This window comes from Emys orbicularis, chromosome 1, assembly GCF_028017835.1.
Source record: "Emys orbicularis isolate rEmyOrb1 chromosome 1, rEmyOrb1.hap1, whole genome shotgun sequence".
Classification (NCBI taxonomy): domain Eukaryota; kingdom Metazoa; phylum Chordata; order Testudines; family Emydidae; genus Emys; species Emys orbicularis.
Genome location: NC_088683.1, coordinates 113035768 through 113060731, shown reverse-complemented (window position 1 = coordinate 113060731; position 24964 = coordinate 113035768). Strand labels below are relative to the sequence as shown.

The 24964-nt window shown below is 42.4% G+C and overlaps 1 protein-coding gene across 2 annotated transcripts in view; it reads right to left on the bottom strand.

The window, feature by feature from the left end:
- Positions 1 to 24964, bottom strand: part of DENND5B (DENN domain containing 5B) — a 183465-nt gene that overhangs the window by 59893 nt on the left and 98608 nt on the right. For both annotated transcript variants that reach the window (XM_065401374.1, XM_065401381.1), the window contains 3 exons: positions 23831 to 23940; positions 8452 to 9118; positions 1245 to 1432 (listed from right to left, as the gene is read on the bottom strand). In XM_065401374.1, coding sequence (XP_065257446.1) covers positions 1245 to 1432; positions 8452 to 9118; positions 23831 to 23940 — 965 coding nt within the window. The remainder of the gene's footprint in view (positions 1 to 1244; positions 1433 to 8451; positions 9119 to 23830; positions 23941 to 24964) is intronic.

Here is a 24964-nt window from a genome sequence, read left to right as displayed (position 1 = left end):
CAATAGCACCATGGTGACTAGGTGTTACAGCAACACAAATAAGTCTTTAGAAAAAAAAACAAACAAACATTTATTGTGAAGGGAAATCCATATAAAGCCTATCGACAGTACAGAAGACAGGCTCTTTAACCTATTGCCAGTTACTTCTCGATCACCACCTCAAATATGGCTCAGGCTGGTAGTAACCCAAAGTCACTACCATTATGATGGATGTCCAGTGGCTTATTTGAAATGAATGTAGTGGTCTCCGTCCAATTCTTACTCAGACACTCCATTCCTACCATCACAGTCAATGAAGAACTCACTAGCCAGCAGCCGCAGAGAGGGCAAGGACTGAGCAAGTAGATCCTCTCACTGTCAGAGGAGGCACACTGATAGGGCACCGTGGGGGTGGGGGTGGGGGGTAAGTTTGCACTTTCCACAATGTATAGCATAGAGAGATCTTCCGTCTACAGAGCTGTAATTCGAGCACCTATAATAGTTACTAAATTCACATAAGTGTTTTAAAAGTACTCAGACATGCACTCATGCAGAGACCTTAGCTAAAAATATAACTCATTTAAGGCCAGGTGGGTGGTCTAGTGGCAGACCCAGCCTCAATTCCCAAAAGCTCATCCATAGGCAGGTAGGGTCTGGGAGTACAGAGGAAACAGCTAGCATATTTCATCTTGTGGGGGGGAAGTGCACATAAAGGCCCTGTACCACTTAACAGCAATCCTTGCATCAATTCCAGTGCATTGTCCCTAAAAGGAATTCCATCAAGGATTTTGACCTTGATAAAGAGTTACAGGGGCAGCACGTGAAGCAGAGAAGAGGAGGAACCTTCTGAGCTTCAGAGGTGCAAAAGTCCTTTTCCATACTCTCTCCATACCCACAAGCTGGTGGAGAAGAGATTGTCAGAACATTCTTTTTTATCGCGGTCACTAACTTTTTACTTTAGTAAATCTGTCTCTCTGGAGGAGCAAAGACAAGAGTTTGGTATTTAAAAGGATTAACAGCAATTGTTGAAGTCAGGCCCATGTGGACTAGTACTTGTGCAGGCTTTCCCATAGCATCTCTTAAGTTTGTCCTGCAAGATTCCAGCCTAGAGCCTCTCCTAAGCAGAGACTTACCTGTGCCAAAGTGATCGTGGGCATTTGTTTATGTTGTGGCAGCTTTCCAATGGGGACTAGAGTGAATAATAATTAAATATTTTAAGTTGGGTTAGTAAAACACAAAGATTGTCAATTCCACGCAGTAGTTACCTCTTGAGGAAGTTCTAGTTTGGAACGGTCAGTTCCCTCTTTGGACTGAAGACCCATCAGGTAAGGGACAGGAGCATCAAGAAAATGCAGGAGAGAGGCAGGAAGGATGGGAACATATACATGTTGCCACTGAAACGGGAACAACAGTGTGGTGATCCCCTCTGCTACGGTCATCAGACGCTGATAATCTAAAGAGAAAGAAAAAAGGCATTCAAGCGTCCCTTGACTTTAAGATTTGAAATCAGTTTTGTGGAGATGGGAGCTATAAAGCAACTTAAGTATATTTTGCAATACTACAGATTTGATTTTAAATAAACCACTCTTTACTGCAACATTTTAAAAATACACGTTTTAAAAAAATATTATCCCAGCAAGAAATTGTTGCACACAGAACGCTGATATTTTATCTAGATCTGTTCCACCGTGACCTGAATCAAAACCAGTTCACTAAAAGGTTCAATCATCATCGTACAGCAGGGAAAAAATAAAATAAAAGATTTCGTCCAGTTCAATAACAGCATAATCTATGTGCAGGGGACATGAGAAGAAAGGAATGAACAGTATGGAAAAATTGCTGTCAAATCCTTTTTCACTCACAACTGCTTACGTTTTTTCAAGCATTTTCCAAGAGAGAAATCTAGATCACGCATTAACGGTAGTTTCCAGATGCTAACTCAGCCCAGCAACTGTTTTAAAGTAAAAACCTAGCGGATAAAACTCTAGTGAGAATTAAAATTTCAGAAAAAAATTTTGTGCATGCAGCACACCTATGTTCTGTTCCTTTTTCAAATTCATAAGTCAGAGTAGAGAGAGTTTAGTCCTGTGTACTGTTCCTGTCCATATAGACAGGTTTGTGCACTAATTCAAGTAAAATTTCATTTTAAGTCACCAATCCATGACCACATTTTAAAAATAAAGCTGGTAACTATTTAAACTTAATAGCAAGTTATTTTTTTCTTTAATATTTAAACAAAGTGATTAATTTAATGCCACTAGATATCCATTATATAAATGGGACAATCTAAGCTGTGCAGTGTAGTAAAGAGTGTATGCTGGTATCAAAGGGTTTGCAATGTTTATGGAAAATCTTCACCTGCAAAATTGTCTATTACCAACTATAAGCAAATGGCCATTGACTCATGAGAGCCGTCAAACTATATTAAACAGGCTTATTACTCCTCCCCCAGATTGCAGCAACTTCCAATTAAATAAATACTTTGTACTGCTATAGAATTTTCCTTATAAGAACATGGAAACACATGACAAAACTTAATAATTAAGAATGTCTTCTCATAAGGAAACAATAGGCAACTAAAAATCTTTTCAAGTGTACAGTCAAAAAAGCCTGTTGCCACCAGTCTCAGATTTGTGCCAGGCTCAGTTAATTTCATATCTCTTCTATTCTCTCTACTTCACAGAAAAAGAATGTTCACATCTCACAGTCATGTGTAAAACCGCTCCTACAGTCCCACTGACTGACTATGGGCAGACAGGCCATCACTCTGATCAATGCCATTTGGTAAATAAGCCAACCACTGACTTTGAAAAGTATCACAATTATATCAGAAGCTCTGCCACCCTGAGACTGCATTGGCTTTGGGAGCTCACTAGCATGATATGCATGAATAAGCATGGAAATACAATCTGAAACTTCATAATGTTTTCTTCCTCTTGTTGACATCATCTGTGGAAAAATAGCCTTGTTTTATTGAGGGTCACCTGGCTGGCAAAAGCGTATTTTCATTCCGTATTGCTAAGAGTCAGAATGTCTTAAAATATTTATTAGCATGAGGCTCAAAATTATGTCTCAAAACCATACCTACCAACACACTTCACAAAGTAAAAGTTTGGAGCTGGCATATTTACAGAGCACCTATTTGTGAGTGTCTACCCATACAAAGATACATATTTACATGTCTGGAGTATATTTTCCTCTATTCCCAGTGTCTATTCTGTTAAGAAGCATTTAAAACAGTAACTTGTAACATTTAGTCTACCAGTAAAACTCAGTCAAGCCTCTTGATAAATCACAAGAAGTTTTTTATACCAAGTGCAGTATTATGCAGGCACGTCATACACTTATTAATAATCATACAAGTTTTAGAGGTCAAATTTAAGGGCTATAGAAAATGCCAATCTTTTATGTAAAAAGACTTAAGGTATATCTAAGCTACGGAACCTGTGAACAGGCTTGGCAGTCTTGATAGGTGAAATGACAGGCCTTCACAGGAAGAGTGTCACTGTCTTCACTCTGAGGGAAGGGCAGATTCAGAGATTTGGGTTTTCTTCTGTTGCGGGTGTATAGCTGTCTTACAGACTTACAGCTGCTGCATTGGACACTTTGGACAGACTTTGTATACAACTAATTGGGAGGGAAAGTGTTGTTTAAATAAAAAAGATGACCTGGGAACTAGCCTAACCATTACCAGAGTTAGCAACATTTTCCAGTGAGTAGCAGCAAGAAGAAAAAAAATGAAAGTGCCCGATCAGCAAAACACAGGCCTGGTGGATGGAAGGGAACATTCACAGACTCCTCTGGGAAATTGTTCTCTTGGTATTTCTTGAATTAAAAGATAAATATTTTATAAAGCTTTGTGTTCGATGTAAAATTTCTTTTACCCAGCAAGTTACAGTGTATCAGTTATTTTAGTGAACTTAATTTTTCTTTTTTAAAAGGAAAATAGTATTTTCTTGAATGGTACTAAAAGCTATAGATTCATAGATTCTACGACTGGAAGGGACCTCGAGAGGTCATCGAGTCCAGTCCCCTGCCCTCATGGCAGGACCAAATACTATCTAGACCATATATCCTAGATGGACTGATTTTCATGTAAGTCACTTACTTGTTCAAAACAAGAACTAGGTAAGTTCATGGAGGGTAGGTCCATCAATGGCTATTAACCAGGATGGGCAGGGTTGGTGTCCCTAGCCTCTGTTTACCAGAAGCTGAGAATGGGCGACAGGGGATGGATCACTTGGTGATTACCTGTTCTGTTCATTCCCTCTGGGGCACCTGGCATTGGCCACTGTTGGAAGACAGGATACTGGGCTAGATGGACCTTTGGTCTGACCTAGTATGGCTGTTCTTATGTTTGCTCAAGATTAATATATATTGGACCACAGAGACAGTATACTGAGAACCAAGATCCCTTTTAGACCACAGTTATACACACAAGTTTGTTCTTCAGAATTATTTCCCCAAGCTTAAAAAACATACAAAAATCTATTTAATCTTTGAGAAGCAATTACTCAAATCCTTCTAAAAACAACTTGGGAAACGTTCAAAATTACAGTAAGCAGAAACCGCCTGAGCTAAAGGAAGTTGATCTTTGTTTTGTCCACATGTTCTCATGTTTAAATCCCTTGGAAGGCAAACGTACAAAATGGATTGCCTAGGTTTCTGCTGAGCCCGCAATTTAATTCATCTCTCTCCAGCAGAGATCTTACACCAGTAGCATTTTGTTACTGATCCTTGGGAAATTATAGCAACTACCACTTGGAAACTGTTGGAAGCCCATACATTACATACACAAAATACTATTGCCTCTCTGTAGTCACAAGTAAAAATAAAGTCTTGAGACAAATCTGATTTCCTAAACTATATAGAATCTAATAAGTCTGTTTCAAATAAGAATTTTTTTGTATAAAGTCTTGTATTATAAAATGTAAGTGTTAGATATATACTTTTCTTCTAGCTACTGAACCAGAGAGAGACCGTGTAGAGTTGTGTTGCCAACTCAATTCCCTCCCCCCCCCCCCCCCCCAAGTCTTGTGATATTTGGTGTGCTTCTTAAAGCCCCAGCTCCTGAATATAAGAATCTCAGCTTTAATTTTTATTTTTTTTTTATATCAAAGTTTCTAGTCCTCAAGGTTGTGGAGAACAGCTTAAAAATGTGACTCAAGCACAATTTAAATGTTAAAACAAGAGAAGGTACATAAAAGAATTATTTCAAGTCTCATGATTTTGGTGGATCTTGCTTATGATTTTTAAAATGGTTGGGGTTGGCAACACTGAAAGGGTTAATTGCAACATCCAAAAATCTTAACCTGAGTCCATGTGAGCTGCTTTGTTCCTAATGGCTAGAAGTGCCTGGGAATAGCAAATGACATTGTTACAATTGGTGCCCTAGCCTTAACTTGTGTTTATATCTGGATTCAGAGTATAACAGAGGAGCAGCATGATAGCAAACACAGAGCTGCACTTGTTTCTAAGATGGTTAAGCTGATATATCGCATCTCAACTTTTAATAATTTTATGTGTGTGTCCAATACAAAATTAAATGTTCTGTTAAATCCTCTGTCCTCCTGCCACAGATACTACTGGTCTCTGCCCGATACTGGGTGCATCTCTGGTGGGCTCTCAGGCCCTCCAGCCCTGACTTCCAGCTAACAAACCTCCCCCCTGCAGTCAGCTCCCAAGCTGCTGCCTTCTCCACCTGTAGCGCTTGTTCTTACCCTGTGCCCTTCTGACCTCAGGTTGTACTACTTCTCTTTCCTGCACTCTGGAGGTAATGGTCTTCTCTGCTGTTACATTTACTGGGCACTGTAATCCCCCAGTTATCAACTAGCAGGTTCCTTACAACGTTACTTAACTGTCCAAAGCTCCTTTTTCAGGCTCAAGTTTTCATGGTTTCCTTGTAACTGAAGTGAATTGAATTGACTTTTTGACAACTTAGAACAAAAAGAAGGTTCAGACATTTTTGAGGACAGTGGGAGGGGAAAAAAAATCAGTTTGTTTTAAAGGTATACAGCAGGGATCGGCAACCTTTGGCACACGGCCCGTCAGGGAAATCCGCTGGCGGGCCGGGACAGTTTGTATACCTGCAGCGTCCGCAGGTTGGCCGATCGCAGCTCCCACTGGCCACGGTTTGCCGTTCCAGGCCAATGGGGGCTGTGGGAAGTGGCGTGGGCCGAGTGATGTGCGTCCGCCACTTACCGCAGCCCCCGTTGGCCTGGAACGGCAAACCGTGGCCAGTGGGAGCTGCGATCGGCCGAACCTGCGGACGCTGCAGGTAAACAAACCGTCCCGGCTTGCCAGCAAATTTCCCTGATGGGCTGCGTGCCAAAGGTTGCTGATCCCTGATATATAGCAACAGCTTTACTTCTGAAATGGTTGGGAGCTGAAAGGTAAGTTCTGACATACCAATAACCTCCCTTGAGAAATACATGTAGGTGTTCCAGTGAAAATAGATTTTGAGTTGACAGTCATGTCCTGTTGATAATTGCACCACGTGCACATGAAGTATATTTGGCACTGGATTCTCTGGCTGAGCTTGTGAAATTTGCAGATAAAGAAAGCCATGCATATGCGCACAGTGTGGCTTAATTTATTTGCCCAGTGAAAAGCATTGGCAAGTGCACACGTTTGCATGAACCCTGCACTGTAACTGCTTATTTTATAAGAAGCCACCCCCAACAAGGCAAGAGCTTCTTTCAAGCTAAAAGCTGCACAGGAGTTTACTGGAGAGGAGCTTTCTCTGCTAGATCTCAGGAGCTTAGTACAACAGAGGTTCAGTGGTATTTAGTTAAACAAAAAAATAAAGCTCACTTTCTTTTTAAAGAACTCTTGGAAATATGAAAAAACTATGTTACAAAAAGTCAAACATACCAAAATGTAAGCTGCACATTAGCCTCAACTCTGCACCTTTAGGAATGTGAATTATGATGCAGTATAATTGCACAATTGCTTCATTTGTCAAACACAACCTACTGTACAGCTTCCCCACCACCACACTGTCTAATGTAGACAATTCTTGACAAAACGAACAAAGTTGGGTCAAGGATCTCTCAGACTTTTCTGAGAGTGGGGATGGGAGGGGAGGGGAGGGGGAACAACAAAAACATTAATTGCAGATGCTCTATCAGAAAATTCAAAAATTGTTTGAATTTCATCTTTTTCAAACTATTTAAGGTGACTGTCATTTTCCCCCTTCTGGTATACCTAAAGGTATTTTGTCAGTGGTGTCACTATTTAATGTTTATTAACTAAACTTTCACTTTGTCTATGACAAGGGCAGCATTTTCAGACTTGATGCATGAAATTCAGCATCTATATCCATATTCAGGCAGCCTCCCTCCCTGCCCACCCAAACATGGCCCAATTTTCAGAGGTTCTGATCACCTGGAGTTCTCACCAACTTTAGTGGCAGTTGTGGATATTCAGCATCTTCAAAACATAAGCCACCTCTTTAGATGCCCAACTTTAGTCATCCTCATATGAAAACCTGCCCAACTTCTCTTCTCCCCAAAGTACATATTTTAATTTAGGGCCAGTTCAACGCAGGTATTTAGGTGCCTAAAGTTGCAAATAGGCACCTAGTACAACTTACAAAATCATCCAAAAGCAGCTGAGGCACCTAATTCCCATCGAAAGTAAATCACATTATGAGTCGATCTGCATCATAGGCACCTACATACCTTTGTAAATCTGGGCCCTAGTCAGCAGCCCTGTAGTATACAAGAAGCAATGCTCCAGCATTGTAGCCTATGCACTGTGAACTAGACATTTCTGAAACCTGTGTCAGAGTGCTTGTATAGTCAATAGGAAGTGTTGAACCTTCTCCTGAAAAATCTAACTCCCAAAAGCTCATTAAAACATTACAAGTAGGCAGGATCTGTGCAAGATGCCTCTCTGACAGCTTTGTCAACATATCTAACCTGCAGTAGCCCTCTGAGTGCAGTCCCAAGGTGTCTCAAGCAGAAGCCACCAACTACATCCTCATGAAAATAATTACTTCAAGATGCCTGTAGGCCCATAAGGAGACAACTTCATTTCTTCTTATAATTCCCAGACTAATTTCAAAGTTTGGCCACAAAGGTTAGAACATCAACGTCTTAATACAATTTGTCACATCAAAAAGAAAATGAGTTTTGTGCCAGACATATTACCTAATGTCGTAATTTCCTGCAGAAGGGAGGATTAGTTTTGTGCTGTCTTGCAAGCTGATCAAGGGCAGTTTAAAGATGACAATTAAGTCAATTCTATCACTAGCTGTCATGAATGATAAATATGATGCATAATTAAACCAATGACACCTAGAATGTAGAGGAAACAATTACTTAGCCCTTTCACTAGCAAAGCCTCATTTCTTTTTATTACAGTGTCCCACTAATCCCCTGAAATCAAATAGTTCACAGCAGTCTCAGCACTACAGTTGTTCAGGAATTGTCTGATTGGATCAGACACCAATCCAGAAAGATAGCCTACCTTGTGAATACAGAAGAATCTGCATCTCCAGGAGAACACACGAAAAGACTTGGACAAGGTTTTCCAATCCCAGCAGCTCAAAGGCTTCTCGAAGAGGGTAGTCAGACAGTGGAAGTTCACTGGGTCCAGGTCTCTGGCAAACGATAGGCTCATAAACCCCATAGAACTTCAGTGACCTCCCTGGGGGTGGAAGGGGCACTTCATAAAGAATGTTATGGATATAGCTCTCCAGCGGTAAAGGTGGGGGTTGCTGAGAAGTAACTGCCTTGTAAAGCTGGATAAGGAACTTCTTGCAGGCCTGCATAAAGGGCAAAGGAGTGATGAGACATATACATTTGGATACGTATAACGTGTCTCTGCTGATGTCATACGAGTTGTACTGCTGGAGCTTGGCCAGGGAAGTGGCATCTCCTTCATCAATGCTGCTTGCCAGGGAGTCCATGCTGCAAGAAGAGGAGGCATAGACGCTGCTGTATTGCTCTGCATTGTGCATTTGGTAAAGCGTTTGCATGGCTGTGCAAATTTGCTTGCTTGTGACCTCCTCATAGAAAGTGAGCACAAATCCATAAGTACGAGAACCATCTTCCCTGGTGATAATAAATGAATGGAACTGCGGGTCTCTGTTGTCAATCTGGGTCCTGAAAGATAGCCCTTTAGGCATACACAGCTGTGTAAGAAAAAGATAATATCAGTATCTAATCTGAAATAATTTAAGATTTTGTATTTTTTGCTTCCATGAGCAGATCAGGCAATAAAAAAAATCAAATTGTATATATGCCAATTTTCTAACTTATTAACAGTTTATATTAAAAGATGTACTCTTCAAATAAATTTGAGAACGAACAGTCTGGCCTCATAATTAAAAAAGTGTTGCTTAAAGAAAGATCTTTTTAGACTTGGTTTTATTTTACCAAGTCAGAAGCACCACTTCACATAATTATTCTTGATAATGAATAATACATCACATAAATGCCTTCAGTTTTTGCTTTCAATGATGTATCACTTTTAATTTGCTGAAGTGCACAATGAAAATGGGCAAAAAAAAAAAAAAATCACATACCATCAAAACCAATTGAGTTCTTTATTATATACTCTTATCTTTAAATACAAAAATTAAATTGAATAAATAACTGATAATAATCCATTAATAAATAAACTTTCTCCTGTATGAGTTTATTTTCTTACCTAAATAGTAAAACATTATTTTGATTGGGGGAGGGGGAGGAATTCAATGTAAACCTAGTTTTTGATTAATCAGTCAAGTTATTTTACAAATGATTCTATTTTACATAAGTAGTTTGAAACATAGCCCTAGAATGATAACCCAAGGCATTTTCCAGACATTTTTTTAGGAAAATCATCAGCCATGTAATGCGAAATAGTGAAACAATTTTGCAAAACATGTTTAAATCATGCTACAGCATGAAACCAAATTATGCTCAAAACAAACCTATAAATTTTTAAAACAAGAACTGAAACTTCTTTTTAAAATGGAAGGTGCAAAGAAAGGAAAGGAATCTTCAAAGAGAGCACAGTGAAAGGTTGGCTTGGTGTGCTGTTAAGGATCAGTGCCTATCCACAACGTAGAACTGACTAGAAAGTGACAGTGTAGACCAGTGGTGGGTAACCTGCGGTCCATCAGGGTAATCTGATTGCGGGCCATGAGACATTTTGCTGATGTTGACCATCCGCGGCCACTGGGAGCTGCGGGGGGCCGTGCCTGCAGGTGGTCAACAGTAGCAAAATGTCTCGCAGCCCGCAATCAGATTGCCCTGATGAGCCGCAGGTTGCCCATCACTGGTGTAGATTCCCCTTGACCAGGAGTAATCACTTCTCCTGTCAGAAGAGGTAAACAGGGATAAATTTTATAAGTGTGGCCAAATCCATTCCTAATCAACACCAGCTCACTTTGAAAGACCACTGAACAGTCAGATGGCAACAAGTTTCAGCTGCGACTGACCTGAGCAGGATTCAGATCAATGGCATAGAAGCCAGATTTCACATCCAGTTAGCAATCCCATGCATCATCCAGACCCATTTTTATATGTTGCTGGAAAAGTTAATGCATGGGGTAATAAATGGCCTAGAGTCAATAAAAGGATTTAATTCAATTGATGGGCGTTCCTGACATAAACCTTGAAATTGCAGCTCAAGCCACTTTTTGAACAGCAACCACATATTAACTCAAAAGGTTGCAGTTTTGTTATTGAAGTGTTAATAGTAGCTCTGTCATTACAGCTACATTCAAATTCTCTGTGAAAGTAGGAATAAAATCCCTATTTCACGTTTTAATTATTGAATTTAGGCTCCATAATATGCATCTCAACTGTCACTGGATTAGTCTGTGCCAAACTGTGTTAAATTCTGAAAACTGGGCTTCTGCACTGGAGACAATGGGCATAGCTTTATTAAGTCTGACCACACGGTGTTTAGACTACCTCTGTATGACCCTTAAGCATCCCCCTGGCCCACACTTCTCTCTCTGAAATCCTCCAGTAGGGGACCTTCCCCCACAATCAACACCTATTAAACTTCATTATCTTTTGCATGCCCTACAGCACACAGTAAGCCAACACTTCAAGTCAGTGGTTGCAAAACACAGGCAAAATACAGTGCCAACACACTGCAAATATTATTAGGCTTGGAACAGGATAGGAGGAAAGGGAGCAGAAGATAAAGGAGAGGGGCAGGATAGGAAGATTAACAATGAGGGAAGAGCTCACCAGGGAACTATTAAATTGCAGAACCCTATAGATAAGGCAAAAGGGCAGGGCCAAGTGTTAGCGTTCATCCAAAAAGAAAAGCCTTAAACATGTGGTCTTGATGCACAGTGATATTATATTCAGGCAAGCACCCTGCAAGTCAATAGCATAGACTCATCCAGGTTTATCATATGGATCACAAAGCACAGAGTCTAAATCAGGGGTAGGCAACCTATGGCATACGTGCCGAAGGCGGCACGCAAACTGATTTTCAGTGGCACTCACACTGCCCGGGTCCTGGCCATCGGTCCGGGGGGCTCTGGATTTTAATTTAATTTTAAATGAAGCTTCTTAAACATTCTAAAAACCTTATTTACTTTACATACAACAATAGTTTAGTTATATATTACAGACTTAGATAAAGAGACCACCTAAAAACGTTAAAATGTATTACTGGCACGCAAAACCTTAAATTAGAGTGAATAAATGAAGACTTGGCACACCACTTCTGAAAGGTTGCCGACTCCTGGTCTAAATCCTAAAGGAAGGTTCTTGAAGAGAAGAATTCACATTCAACTCTAAAATAGGTTTGAGTGAACTAGAAGAACGGTGGAAGACCCTTCCGAGGTGGGACCTGAACAATTTCCCCCCCCCCCTTTTTTTTTTTTTTTTTAAACAAGATGATTCAGCCTTGTTGAGCTGCCTACCTCCTGACTGAGTCTTTCTGAGGGGGAATTAAAACTACTTATACAGTAGACCCCCAGTGTTACAACCACCCCCCTTTCCCCCCGCCTGGGAATAGAGGTTGTTCATAACTCTGAACAAAATATTCTGGTTTGTTTTTTCAAAAGTTTACAACTAGGGCTGTTGATTAATCGCAGTTAACTCATGCGATTAACTCAAAAAAATTAATTGCGATTAATCGCAGTTTTAATTGCACTGTTTAACAATAGAATACCAATTGAAATGTATTAAATATTTTGGACGTTTTTCTACATTTAAATTACAACACAAAATACAATATATATGAAAATCAAAGTGTATATTTCTGATTACAAATATTTGCACTGTAAAAATGATACACAAAAGAAATAGTATTTTTCAATTCACCTCATACAAGTTCTGCAGTGCAATCTTTGTCGTGGAAGTGCAATTTACAAATTCAGATTTTTTGTTGTTACATAACTGCACTCAAAAATAAAACAATTTAAAACTTCAGCACCTACAAGTCCACTCAGTCCTACTTCTTGTTCAGCCAATCACTAAGAAACACATTTGTTTGCACTTACAGGAGATAATGCTGACTGCTTCTTATTTACAATGTCACCAGAAAGTGAGAACAGGCATTTGCATGGCTTTTTTGTAGCTGGCACTGCAAGGTATTATTTACATGCCATAAATGCCCCTTCATACTTCGGCCACCATTCCAGAGGACATGCTTCCATGTTGATGACGCTCATTTAAAAAAAAAAAAAATTGCATTAACTACATTTGTGACTGAACTCCTTAGGGGAGAGTTGTAGGTCTCCTGCTCTGTTTTACCTGCATTCTGCCATATATTTCATGTTCATAGCAGTCTCGGATGATTACCCAAAACATGTTGTTCATTTTAAGAACACTTTCACTGCAGATTACACAAAACGCAAAGACGGTACCAATGTGAGATTGCTAAAGATAGCTACAGCACTTGACGCAAGAATTAAGAATCTGAAGTGCCTTTCAAAATCTGAGAGGGGCGAGGTGTGGCGCATGCTTTCAGAAGTCTTAAAAGAGCAACACTCCGATGCAGAAACTACAGAACCCGAACCATCAAAAAGGAAAATCAACCTTCTTCTGGTGGCATCTGACTTAGCTACACTTGTGAGTTACAGCGCTGTAAAGCCGCCCCCAGCGCTGTAACTCACTCCCCGTCCACACTGGCAAGGCATTTGCAGCACTGTATCTCCGTGGTTGCAGCGCTGCATGTACTCCACCTCTCCGAGAGGAATAGCGAGTATTGCGCTGCCGCTGCAGCGCTGCGGCGCCAGTGTGGCCGCCCAATGCGCTGTGAATGGCCTCCAGAATTATTCGGCAGTATCCCACAATGCCTGTTCTAGCCACTCTGGTCATCAGTTCAAACTCTACTGCCCTGGCCTCAGGTAACCAACCATGTGACCCACCCTTTACATTTCCCGGGAATTTTAAAAATCCCCTTCCTGTTTGCTCAGCCCAGCATGGCGTGGAGTGCTAACAGCGAATCTTTCCAGGTGACCATGCCGCCATGCGCCAAGCGAGTCCCAGCATGGAGCAATGGCGAGTTGCTGGACCTCATCAGTGTTTGGGGGGAGGAAGCTGTACAGTCCCAGCTGCGCTCCAGCCGTAGGAATTACGATACCTTCGGGAAGGTATCAAAGGACATGATGGAAAGGGGCCATGACCGGGACGCCCTGCAGTGCAGGATTAAAGTGAAGGAGCTGCGGAGTGCCTACCGCAAAGCCCGCAACGCAAATGGCCACTCGGGTGCTCCCCCAGCGACCTGCCGATTCTACAAAGAGCTGGATGCGATACTTGGGGTTAATCCCACCTCCACTCCGAGCACCACCATGGACACTTCAGAGCTGGGGGGGGAGGAGAGGGAAGGAAGAGGAGGAGGAGGAAAACGGGAGTGATGTTGGTGGGCCGGATGGAGACACCCTGGAATCCCTGGAGCCATGCAGCCAGGAGCTCTTCTCGAGCCAGGAGGAAGGTAGCCAGTCGCAACGGCCGGTACTTGGTGGAGGACAAACAGAAGAGCAGGTTCCCGGTAAGCGGTTTTTTTTGGGGGGGGGGAAGGAATTTTTTCGGTGCGGGCTCTTTGAGAGAGGAGGGTTAGGCATGCATGCCTAGATGTGGAATAGTGCATTGATTTGGTTTATCACATCGCGGTAATCGGCCTCGGTAATCTCCTCAAATGTCTCATCCAGAACGTGTGCAATGCGCTTGCGCAGGTTTATCGGGAGAGCCACTGTGGTCCTTGTCCCAACCAGGCTAACGTGTCCGCGCCACTGTGCCGCGAGGGGCGGGGGGACCATTGCTGCACACAGGCAAGCAGCATATGGGCCAGGGCGGCAGCCGCATTGCAATAGAAGACCCTCCCTTGCTTCCCAGTTCACCCTCAGCAGCGAGATATCTTCCAGGACGAACTCCTGTGGAAAATGTTGGGACAGTGTTCAGTGTAGGTGCCCCCTGAAGCTGTTGGCTCTCCCCAAGGCACAGAAACCCAGAGGACAGTGCAACCCTGAAACAATCAGTCCCCCTTACTCACCATTTTGAGGCTCCCGTGGGATGTGTGCGCTCTGTTTTGGACGGGAAAATTATGCTATTGTGTAGACCCTGTGTGTTTTCTACTCCTTAAGTGCGGGGGGAATCCTTACTCTGTCTGGTATAAACAATGCTGCCTCTGTTAAATGTTGCATTTTGCCTATACAGCTGCATCAACCTTGAGACCTCAGCCGTCCCTCTGATCGCCTGCTCAGAGGCTGCAAAGACTCAGGAAGAGACCGCGAAAAAGCCAAGACGACATGCTGCAAGAAGTGATGCGGCAATCTATTAAAGAGAATGAGAAAGCACAGAACTGGAGGGAGAGAGAAAGCAGGATCCGCCAGGAAAATGCAGCGCACCGGCAGCAAAGCACTGATCGGCTCATAAGCATCCTGGAGTGCCAAGAGACGCTATCCAGGAGCTCGTAGCCATGCAGAAAGAGGAGCAGTACCGCAAACGCCACACCCCCCCGTACAGCCCTTGTCCCAAAACTCTGTCCGTTGTGCCCCACTGTCACCTCCAACCCACTTTCCCCAACTTCCGTGTTCTTCATGCCACCCGCTGCCTCCAACACCAGTATCTTCACCACCCAGCCCTGAAAACCACGACCCTTACCCTCTGCACTCAACCCCCATCACCATGCAGTATAGCTGTCCTGAAGTGCAGCACTCACTGCGCAGCACACCAGACAGGACATACGCGAATCTGTGATTGTACCGTTCCCCACTCCACCCCCTTGTTTCTTTTCAATAAATGGATTCTTTGGCTTTGAAAACATTCTTTATTATTGCATAAAGTAAAAGACTCCTTAGCCCAGGAAATAAACAGGCACTGCAAGTCTGCTTGTCTGCTTAGCAAACACTGATTCCTAAAGATTGGAACTACTGCACTTCACTCCTGTGCAGGGCACCAGATATTACTGCTGGTTTTCAGCCTCAAATTGCTCCCTCAAGGCATCCCTAATCCTTGCAGCCCCGCGCTGGGCCCCTGTAATAGCCCTGCTCTCTGGCTGTGCAAATTCAGCCTCCAGGTGTTGAACCTCAGAGGTCCATGCTTGAGTGAAGCTTTCACCCTTCCCTTCACAAATATTATGGAGGGCACAGCATGCGGATATAACCGCAGGGATGCTGTTTTTGGCCAAGTCCAGCTTCCCATACAGAGATCGCCAGCGGGCCTTTAAACGGCCAAAGGCACACTCCACAGTCATTCGGCACCGGCTCAGCCTGTAGTTGAACCGTTCTTTGCTGCTGTCAAGGCTCCCTGTGTAGGGTTTCATGAGCCACGGCATTAACGGGTAAGCGGGATCTCCAAGGATCACAATGGGCATTTCAACTTCCCCTACCGTGATCTTCCGCTCTGGGAAAAAAGTCCCAGCCTGCATCTTCCTGAAGAGCCAAGTGTTCCGAAAGATGCGTGCGTCATGCACCTTTCCAGGCCAGCCTGTGTTGATGTCAATGAAACGCCCACGGTGATCCACAAGCGCCTGGAGAACCATAGAGAAATACCCCTTCCGATTAACGTACTCGGATCCTAGGTGGGGTGGTGCCAAAATAGGAATGTGCGTCCCATCTATCGCCCCTCCACAGTTAGGGAACCCCATTTGTGCAAAGCCATCCACTATTTCCTGCACGTTACCCAGAGTCACGGTTCTTCTGAGTAGGATGCGATTAATGGCCTTGCAAACTTGCATCAACACAATTCCAACGGTCGACTTTCCCACTCCAAACTGGTTTGCGACCAGTAGCTGTCTGGAGTTGCCAGCTTCCAGATTGCAATAGCCACCCGCTTCTCCACTGGCAGGGCAGCTCTCAATCTCGTGTCCTTGCGCCGCAGGGTGGGGGCGAGCTCCTCACACAGTCCCATGAAAGTGGCTTTTCTCATCTGAAAGTTCTGCAGCCACTGCTCGTCATCCCAGACTTCCATGACGATGTGATCCCACCACTCGGTGCTTGTTTCCCGAGCCCAAAGGCGGCGTTCCATGGTGCTGAGCATGTCCGTGAATGCCACAAGCAATTTCGTGTCGTACGCGTTACGCGGCTCGATAGCATCGTCTGACTCCTCACTCTCACTTTGGATCTTAAGGAATAGTTCGACAGCCAAACGTGACATGCTGGCGAGATAAGTCAGCATACACCTCAGCAGTTTGGGCTCCATTTCCCGCAGACAGATCGCGCTGCACAGAAACCGTTGAAAGATGGCGCCAAAGGTGGACGGAAACAAAGGGATTTCTGGGATGCGAAGCGATGCATCATGGGGCGTTGGGACAGGACCCAGAATGCCCCGCACCTACGCCCCCTTCCCACAACCCACGGTGCCAGAATGGGAAGAGGTGCTCTGTGGGATAGCTGCCCATAATGCACCGCTCCCAATAGCGCTGCAATTGCGGCAAATGTGGCCATGACAGTGCGCTGGGCAGCTGTCAGTGTGGACAGACTGCAGTGCTTTCCCTACTCAGCTGCACGAAGTCAGGTTTAACTCACAGCGTTGTACATCTGCAAGTGTAGCCAAGGCCTCAGATAATGAAAACGAACATGCGTTGGTCTACACTGCTTTGGATTGTTATCGAGCAGAACCTGTCATCAGCATGGATGCACATCCCCTGGAATGGTGGTTGAAGCATGAAGGAATATATGAATCTTTAGCACATCTGGCACGTAAATATCTTGTGACGCCAGTCACAGCAGTGCCATGCGAATGCCTGTTCTCACTTTCAGGTGACATTGTAAACAAGAAGCAGGCAGCATTATCTCCTGCAAATGTAAACAAACTTGTTTGTCTGAGCGATTGACTGAACAAGAAGTAGGACTGAGTGGACTTGCAGGCTCTAAAATTTTGCATTGTTTTATTTTTGAATGCAGGTTTTTAGTACATAATTCTACATTTGTAAGTTCAACTTTCATGATAAAGAGATTGCACTACAGTACTTGTATTAGGTGAATTGAAAAATACTATTTCTTTTGTTTTTTTACAGAGCAAATACTTGTAATCAAAAATAAACATAAAGTGAATACTGTACACTTTGTATTCTGTGTTGTAATTGAAATCAATATATTTGAAAATGTAGAAAACATCCAAAAATATTTAAATAAATGGTATTCTATTATTAACAGTGTGATTAATCGCTTGACAGCCCTATTTACAACTGAACACGGACTTTAATACAGCTTTGAAACTTTACTATGCAGAAGAAAAATGCTGCTTTTAAACTATCTTAATTTAAACGAAACAAGCACAGAAACAATTTCCTTACCTTGTCAAATCTTTTTAACCCCCCCCCCCTTTTTTTAAAAAGTAGTTTACATTTGCAAATATTGTACAGTATTGTGTTGGGTTTTTTTTGGTCTCAGCTGCCTGATTGCATACTTCCAGTTCCAAATGAGGTGCATGGTTGACTGGTCAATTAATAACTCTGGTGTTCATAACCCTGAGGTTCTACTGTACTAAGGGAAACTATAAAAATAGCCAACAGAACATTTTATCCAGCACTTATCAAGCTACGGTTGACTGAACCCATAATGGGCAAGAACTCTGACCCTCTGAACTTCATATGATAGTGGAGCCCCTGGAAGAGAAAAATATTGCGGCCCCAAAAGAGATCACACTTTCGCTTGTTCCAAAAGAAAATGGACTGGAAAAAAAATAGAAGAAAGCCAGAGATTATCTGCAATTTATAGAATTTGGCCAAGAAATATGGACCTGCTTTTTCTTCAATGGCATGAGAAACTACCTTGGGTTGTGTGTATGCCAGAAGTTTTCTTTAACCTTAAGAAATTAAGGCCTTCTGTCCCTACATAAGTATTTCCATTCAAAAGGCAGAGCTTTAAGATTGTTTTAATGCAACATCATCCAGTCAACAAGGTGCAGCTGACAGATGGATATGTCAGTGCTATGGGAATACACCCTTATGACTGGTGTACCAGAGACAAGCCACCACAAGATAAAGGGAAGCTGTCTAGGGAAAGCTTTGCTTCTCACTACTCCTTTCCAAGCACAGCTTTTCCATATACATGAACAGGGCTGTAACCATGTAATTACTTCAATGTACGTTTACAAATACATTCAATAAAAGTACTTTGTTTAAAGATCTGCCAACGACATGTGAACAGACTATATATGGCAGAACAACTTTACTTTCTTCTCTGGGAGTCTAACGTCATCTTCATTGCAGGTCTGTACAAAAATGCAAGAATCTAAAATTAAAGCACCATGGACGTGTTCTTGGTTTTCAAATAAATTCTGCCATCTGTATAAGCATTTTTAATGTACCTATTGTTACTGAAATAATTTAGAAGTGATTCTGCCTTTCATTCTGTTTTCCTTTTTGTTATTAAGGATACTTACATTAAGGCCCCAGTTAAGCAAGGTACTTTAGCACATGTGTAACTTTAAACATGCCCGGAGGCCCACTGTCTTCAGTGGAGCTATACATGTACTTAAGAAATACAACTCCTATTTTTGGGCCCAGTTCAGCAAGGTACTTAAGTTTTCAGTCGTCTGTACTTAAAACTTCAGCCTGAAAACAACCAGATTGTAACATCAAAACTGGATGCTGAGGAAGTACTAGAAGATTATGACTTTAGGTGGGGATAAACACAGGAAGCAGTGAATATGGAAAAAACAAAGGGTATTTATTATTTGAATGCAAGTAATGTCTTTACTATTCAATACGGGAAAGGAAACTTGATCTAAAGCAGAGGTGGGCAAACTACGGCCCAGGGGCCACATCCGGCCCTCCAGACGTTTTAATCCGGCCCTTGACCTCCCGACGGGAAGTGGCGTCTGGGGCTTGCCCTGTTCCGGCGCTCCAGCCGGGGAGCGGGGTTGGGGTCTTGCTCTACTCTGCACAGTTCCCAGAAGCAGCGGCATGTCCCCTCTCCAGCTCCTATGCGTAGGGGCAGCCGGGTGATCTGCAAGCTGCTCCCACCCCAAGCGCCACCTCCCGCAGCTTCCATTGGCTGGGAACAGCAGCCAATGGGAGCTGTGGAGGCAGTCCCTGCGGACAGGGCAGCGCGCAGAGCCACCTTGCTGTGCCTCCATGTAGGAGCCGGAGGGGGACATGCTGCTTGGGAGCTGCTTCAGGTAAGTGCCACCCGGAGCCTGCCACCCTGACTCCCTCCTGTGCCCCAACCCCCTGCCCCAGGCCTGATCCCCCTCCTGCCCTCCAAACCCCTCCGTCCCAGCCTGGAGCACGCTCCTGCACCCCCAAACCCTCATCCCTAGCCCCACCCCAGAGCCCTCCCATAAAACTCTCCCCCCCTCACCCCCCCCAATTCTGTGAGCATGTATGGCCCGCCATACAATTTCCATACCCAGATGTGGCTCTCGGGCCAAAAAGTTTGCCCGATGCAGAATGGTATAGTTATGGAGTGTTTGGTTTTTTGCTTTTGTTTTTTTTAAAATGATTTTCCTAAAGCATTTGTAATTCCTTAAGCATACAGCAACAGAATACTCTCACAGATTAACCTTTAAAGACTTGTGCATTTTCTCCTCTAAGGACATTGCCTCTGGCAGCTTATATAAAGCAGACAGAGGCAAAGGGTGACAAAACAAAAGAAGAGATCAAGAAAGCCAATAATTGGCTCAAGTGATTAGGAGGAGGAAAAAATATTACTTTAAGTGACATTTTGGGTCAAAATAATGATAAAGTTTTTCAAAGCATAAGATGAAAGCAAGTATTCCTACTATTTGTAAATACTGCTGCTTTTGTCAGAACATATAATGTGTGGTAAATGTGCTCTGAAATGTGTAATCTTTTTCCAGAAGATTGTTTTGTACAATTATTTTGTTTTAACCAGGCTCTTATAAGGAGATTGTATCAGTCTACATAATTTTTATTCTATTTTTGTACACTAGCACCATCACAGCTTTCTCATGAATACCCATTATATTCTGATAATATTTTTCATTGCCTCTTCTTGCATATTTTGCTTACTCAGAGATGATTAACAACCTCTCCTCTAAATTGGCTGGCAGAAGCAGCCTATGCAGTAGCTTAGGTCTTACTACACTAACTGTCCTGACTCCTTCAATCTAATGCAGATGCAAGATATTGCAGAGACCTACTGTAAATATTGCACTGTTCCCATTGCTTGGCATTTTGGAGCTGAGCAGATATTGAAATCCACATACCATGTGCAAGATGACTAATGTAGCATCATTAGTCTCATGTCTGTCTGTATATGCTTAGTATTAACAGTGACAGTTGCTAGCATGGTATCAGTGTTGACAACTCCTGTGATTTTTATCATGAATCTTACATACTTGGTATTTTTCTTAAAACCCCAGGACCTGGAAACAGCTCAAGCTAATCCCCAGAGAGTACCAGGAGGCGGCGCCAGCCCGGCGGTGAGTGGTGCGCCCTGTGACAAGATGCCATTAAGAATTCTAACATTCTATTGGCTGCAACACTCCTACCATACAGCCTTTTAGGAAGGATTCCTCCCCTCCACTTGGCTGACATATGCCATTTCACCATATTCTTCTCCCTTTATTAAGAATTTGCTTCTTACCTTTTTTTAAATAAAGTAATATTTGCATGTAGTCCATCTGGAAAGCCAGTCATTTTTATGGTGTTATAATAATAATAAAATATAATATATGGAGATATACCTATCTCATAGAACTGGAAGGGACCCTGAAAGGACACTGAGTCCAGCCCCCTTCACTAGCAGGACTAAGTACTGATTTTGCCCCAGATCCCTAAGTGGCCCCCTCAAGAATTGAACTCACAACCCTGAGTTTAGCAGGCCAATGTTCAAACCACTGAGCTATCCCTCCCCCCAATTTTAGATCATTTCTCTCTAAGACTTCCCCCCCTTGCTAATATGTAATGTGGATGAAGAAGTTTCCTTCTGACGGTTCACTGCACTGTAGGGCAAACTAGTTTCCTCACATACTAATCATCTTGGATACTAGTTTAAAATTAGTATCTCTCCCTCAAAGGTTCTATTTCACTCTTGTTTTTAAAGAAATATTAATAGATTTTTGAGATCTCCTTCCTCTGTGGCACATCAATTAGCATACTTAACGAGCCCATCCAGTCCCAACAAAAGTATTAAACCACTGTATATCAACAAGAACGTAACAGTCATAGTGGGCCAGACCACTGGTCCATCTTGCCCAGTATCCTGTCTTCCAACAGTGGCTGTTACCAGAGCTTCAGGGGAAGTGAGCAGAACAGGGCAATTGGAGTGATATACCTGTATTCCCCTCCCAGCTTCTGGCAGAGGTTTAGGGTTCCTCTCAGCATGGGGTTACATCCCTGACCATCTTGGCTAATAGCCATTGATGGACCCCATCCTCCATGAATTTATCCAGTTCTTTTTTGAGACCAGTTATACTTTTGGCATCACAACATCCCATGGCAATGAGTTCCACGGGGTAATCGTGCGCTGAGTGAAAAAGAACTCTTGTTTTTATTAAACCTTGTGCCTGTTAATTGCATCAAGTGACCCCTGGTTTTTGTATTGTGTGAAAGTGCAAACACTTTTTTGCACACTATTCATGGTTTTATAGACCTCTATCATACCCAGACATTTCTTTTCTAAGCTGAACAGCACTTCACTTTTTAATCTCTCGTGGGCAACCAGAACCGGACACAGTATTCAAGATGTGGCCGAACCATGGATTTATTTAGTGGAATTACATTTTCTATCTTATTTCTATCCTTTTCCTAATGGTTCCCAACATTCCCTTAGCCATTTTGAGGCTGCACATTCAGCTGAAGTTTCCAGAGAACCAAGTGTAGTTTAAAGGCTCAATCTCATGAATTTGTGGCCTCACTCATGGTTTTTGAATGGCTGGCATTGGTGATACTGCTACCATGGTACTCACATGTTAAGTTACTTCCCCCACCCCCCCGCCCCACCCCCTCCAAAAAAAAAAAAAAAAAAAAAAAAGACAGGGAGGAGGTATGGGACAAAGCAAATAGATGAATGCACTGCTACTAGTAGCATTCCAGAAGCTTAACTTTAGCAGGCACAACCGATACCAGTAAGCAACAATAAAAGAGTTAATTAGACACATCTCTGCAGGATACTGCTTCACAATTCTGCCCTTCAAACATTCAGCCTCAGAAAGCCCTAGTTGCAGCCATTTTCTGCTATCCTACACCCTAGTAACATTTTTGTATTTTTACGACAGGACACATCTTTTCACAAGAAAGCTTGCTTCAAATAAAAAAAAAATTCCTAGTTCTTATCAAAGCCTATTTCTATATGAAGGCTTTACCAATAGCATCTTACAGAGCTTTGATCACCGTGGAGAAATCCTTGGAGTACCAAATTATTTGGGGAATTTTCAATGATCCCTCTTAATCTTTTAGGTAGTCTCAGGGGAAAAAAATGGTCAACTTTGAATGTTGAATTAAGAGTCTTATTTCTATCCCTTTCCTAATGATTCCAAACATTCTGTTCGCTATTTTGAGGCGGCACATTGAGCTGAAGTTTCCAGAGAACTAGCCACGATGACTCCAAGATCTATTTTTTGAGTGGTAACAGTTAATATAGACCCCACTATTTTATATATATAGTTGGGACTATTTTTCCCCCCATGTGCATTACTTTGCACTTATCAATGTTGAATTTCATCTGCCATTTTGTTGCCCAGTCACCCAGTTTTGTGAGATCCCTTTGTAACTCTTTGCAGTCAGCTTTGGACTTAACTATCTTGAATAACTGTATCATCTATAAACTTTGCCACTTCATGGTTTATCCCTTTTCCAGATCATTTATGATCAGGTTGGACAGCACTGGTCCCAGTACAGATCTTTGGGGGACCCTAGTATTTACCTTTTTCCATTGTGAAATCTGACCACTTATTCCCTTTGTTTTCTCTTTTAACCTGTTACTGATCCATGAGCAGACATTCCCTGTTATCCCATGACTACTTAGTTTTCTTAGAAGCCTTTGGTGAGGGTCCTTGTCAAAGGCTTTCCAAAAATCCAAGTATGCTATCACCCATATTTGTTGACCCCCTCGAAGAATCCTAATAGATTGGTGAGGCATCATTTCCCTTTACAAAAGCAGTGTTGACTCTTCCCCAACAAATCGTGTTCATTTAGGTGTCTGATAATTTTGTTCTTTACTACAGTTTCTACCAATTTGCCCGGTATTGAAGTTAGGCTCACCAGTCTCCAGATTGCCGCTCCCCCTGCTCCCCACCCTAGCTATGCTACTGCTACTGGCCCCACTGCCTGTTTGGCAGGATTCTCACTTCTGAAGTACTTAAAAAAATTCTGACTATTAGTTTTTGCATCTTTAGCAAGTTACTTCTCAAATTCTTTGTTGGCCAGCATTCTCCATATTATGCGTGCTGCTTTAATAAATGAGAGCGCTGTTCCAGACTTAAATATAGTCATCAAGAAACAAAGAGGTTATGAAGAAAGTCAGCATACATACCATGTTCACTGCATCTTGATCAAAGGGGTTCCACTCTATATTCTGAGGATAGTGTGCCAGAACTTTGGACTTGAAAGTTCTTCTTAAGGGGCTCTGGTCAAAGTTCTCTCCTGGAACAGATTAGGAAGTAACAGCTTGTCAGAAATAAAGTCATTTCAAGATAATTTGTCTGTGCCATTTTATTTTGCAATTGAATTATCACAGTTATGGAAAAAGCAGATTGTATTTTCATTTTAATAGGCTCACTTCTTTCAGAGAAGCAGAAGAGACATGTTTATTGGGAGACTAAAACCTTACCTTCATTATCTTGGATCAAGACTTTTATTACAAGAAAAAAATAGCACGTGCAAACATAATACATAACTTAGTATTTATTGCCTTGAATTCAAATTGTATTAGAGTTTAAGAATTACTACTTGAGTTTGTTGAAGAAAAACCTCAAGACAACTGAACCTACAATCTTTTATAGCTATTTCAGTAAGACCTGACAGCTAATTTCACTTGAGTTCCTCTTGCTATTGAGGTTAATATTCTGGGGTGTATTAACAGGGATGTCATATGTAAGACACGAGAGGTAGTTGTCCTGCTCTACTCGCCACTGGTGAGGCCTCAGCGGGAATACTGTGACCAATCCTGGAAAGGTGTGAGTATACTGGAAACAGTCCAGAGGAGAGCAACAAAACTTATAAAAACCATTTCAAAAACCTGACCTGTGAAAAAAGGTTAAAAAAAACCTGGACACATTTAGTCTTGAGAAAAGACAACTGAGGGGGAACCTGATAAACAGTCTTCAAATATGTTAAGGGCTATTATAAAGAAGACAGTGATCAATTATTCTCTGTCCACTGAAGGTAGGACAAGTAATGGGTTTATAACTTGCAGCAAGTGAGATTTAGGTTATATATTAGGAAAAGCTTTCCAATTATAAGAACAGTTAAGTACTGGAATATGTTTCCAAGGGAGGTTGTGGAATCTCCATTATTGGTCTTTTTCAAAACAGGTTTGACAAACACTTGTCAGGGATGGTCTAGCTTTACTTGGTCCTGCCTCAGCACAAGGGGCTGGATTTGATGGCTTCTCAAGGTCCCTTCCAGCCCTACATTTCTAGGATTCTATAAACATCCAACAGCTGAT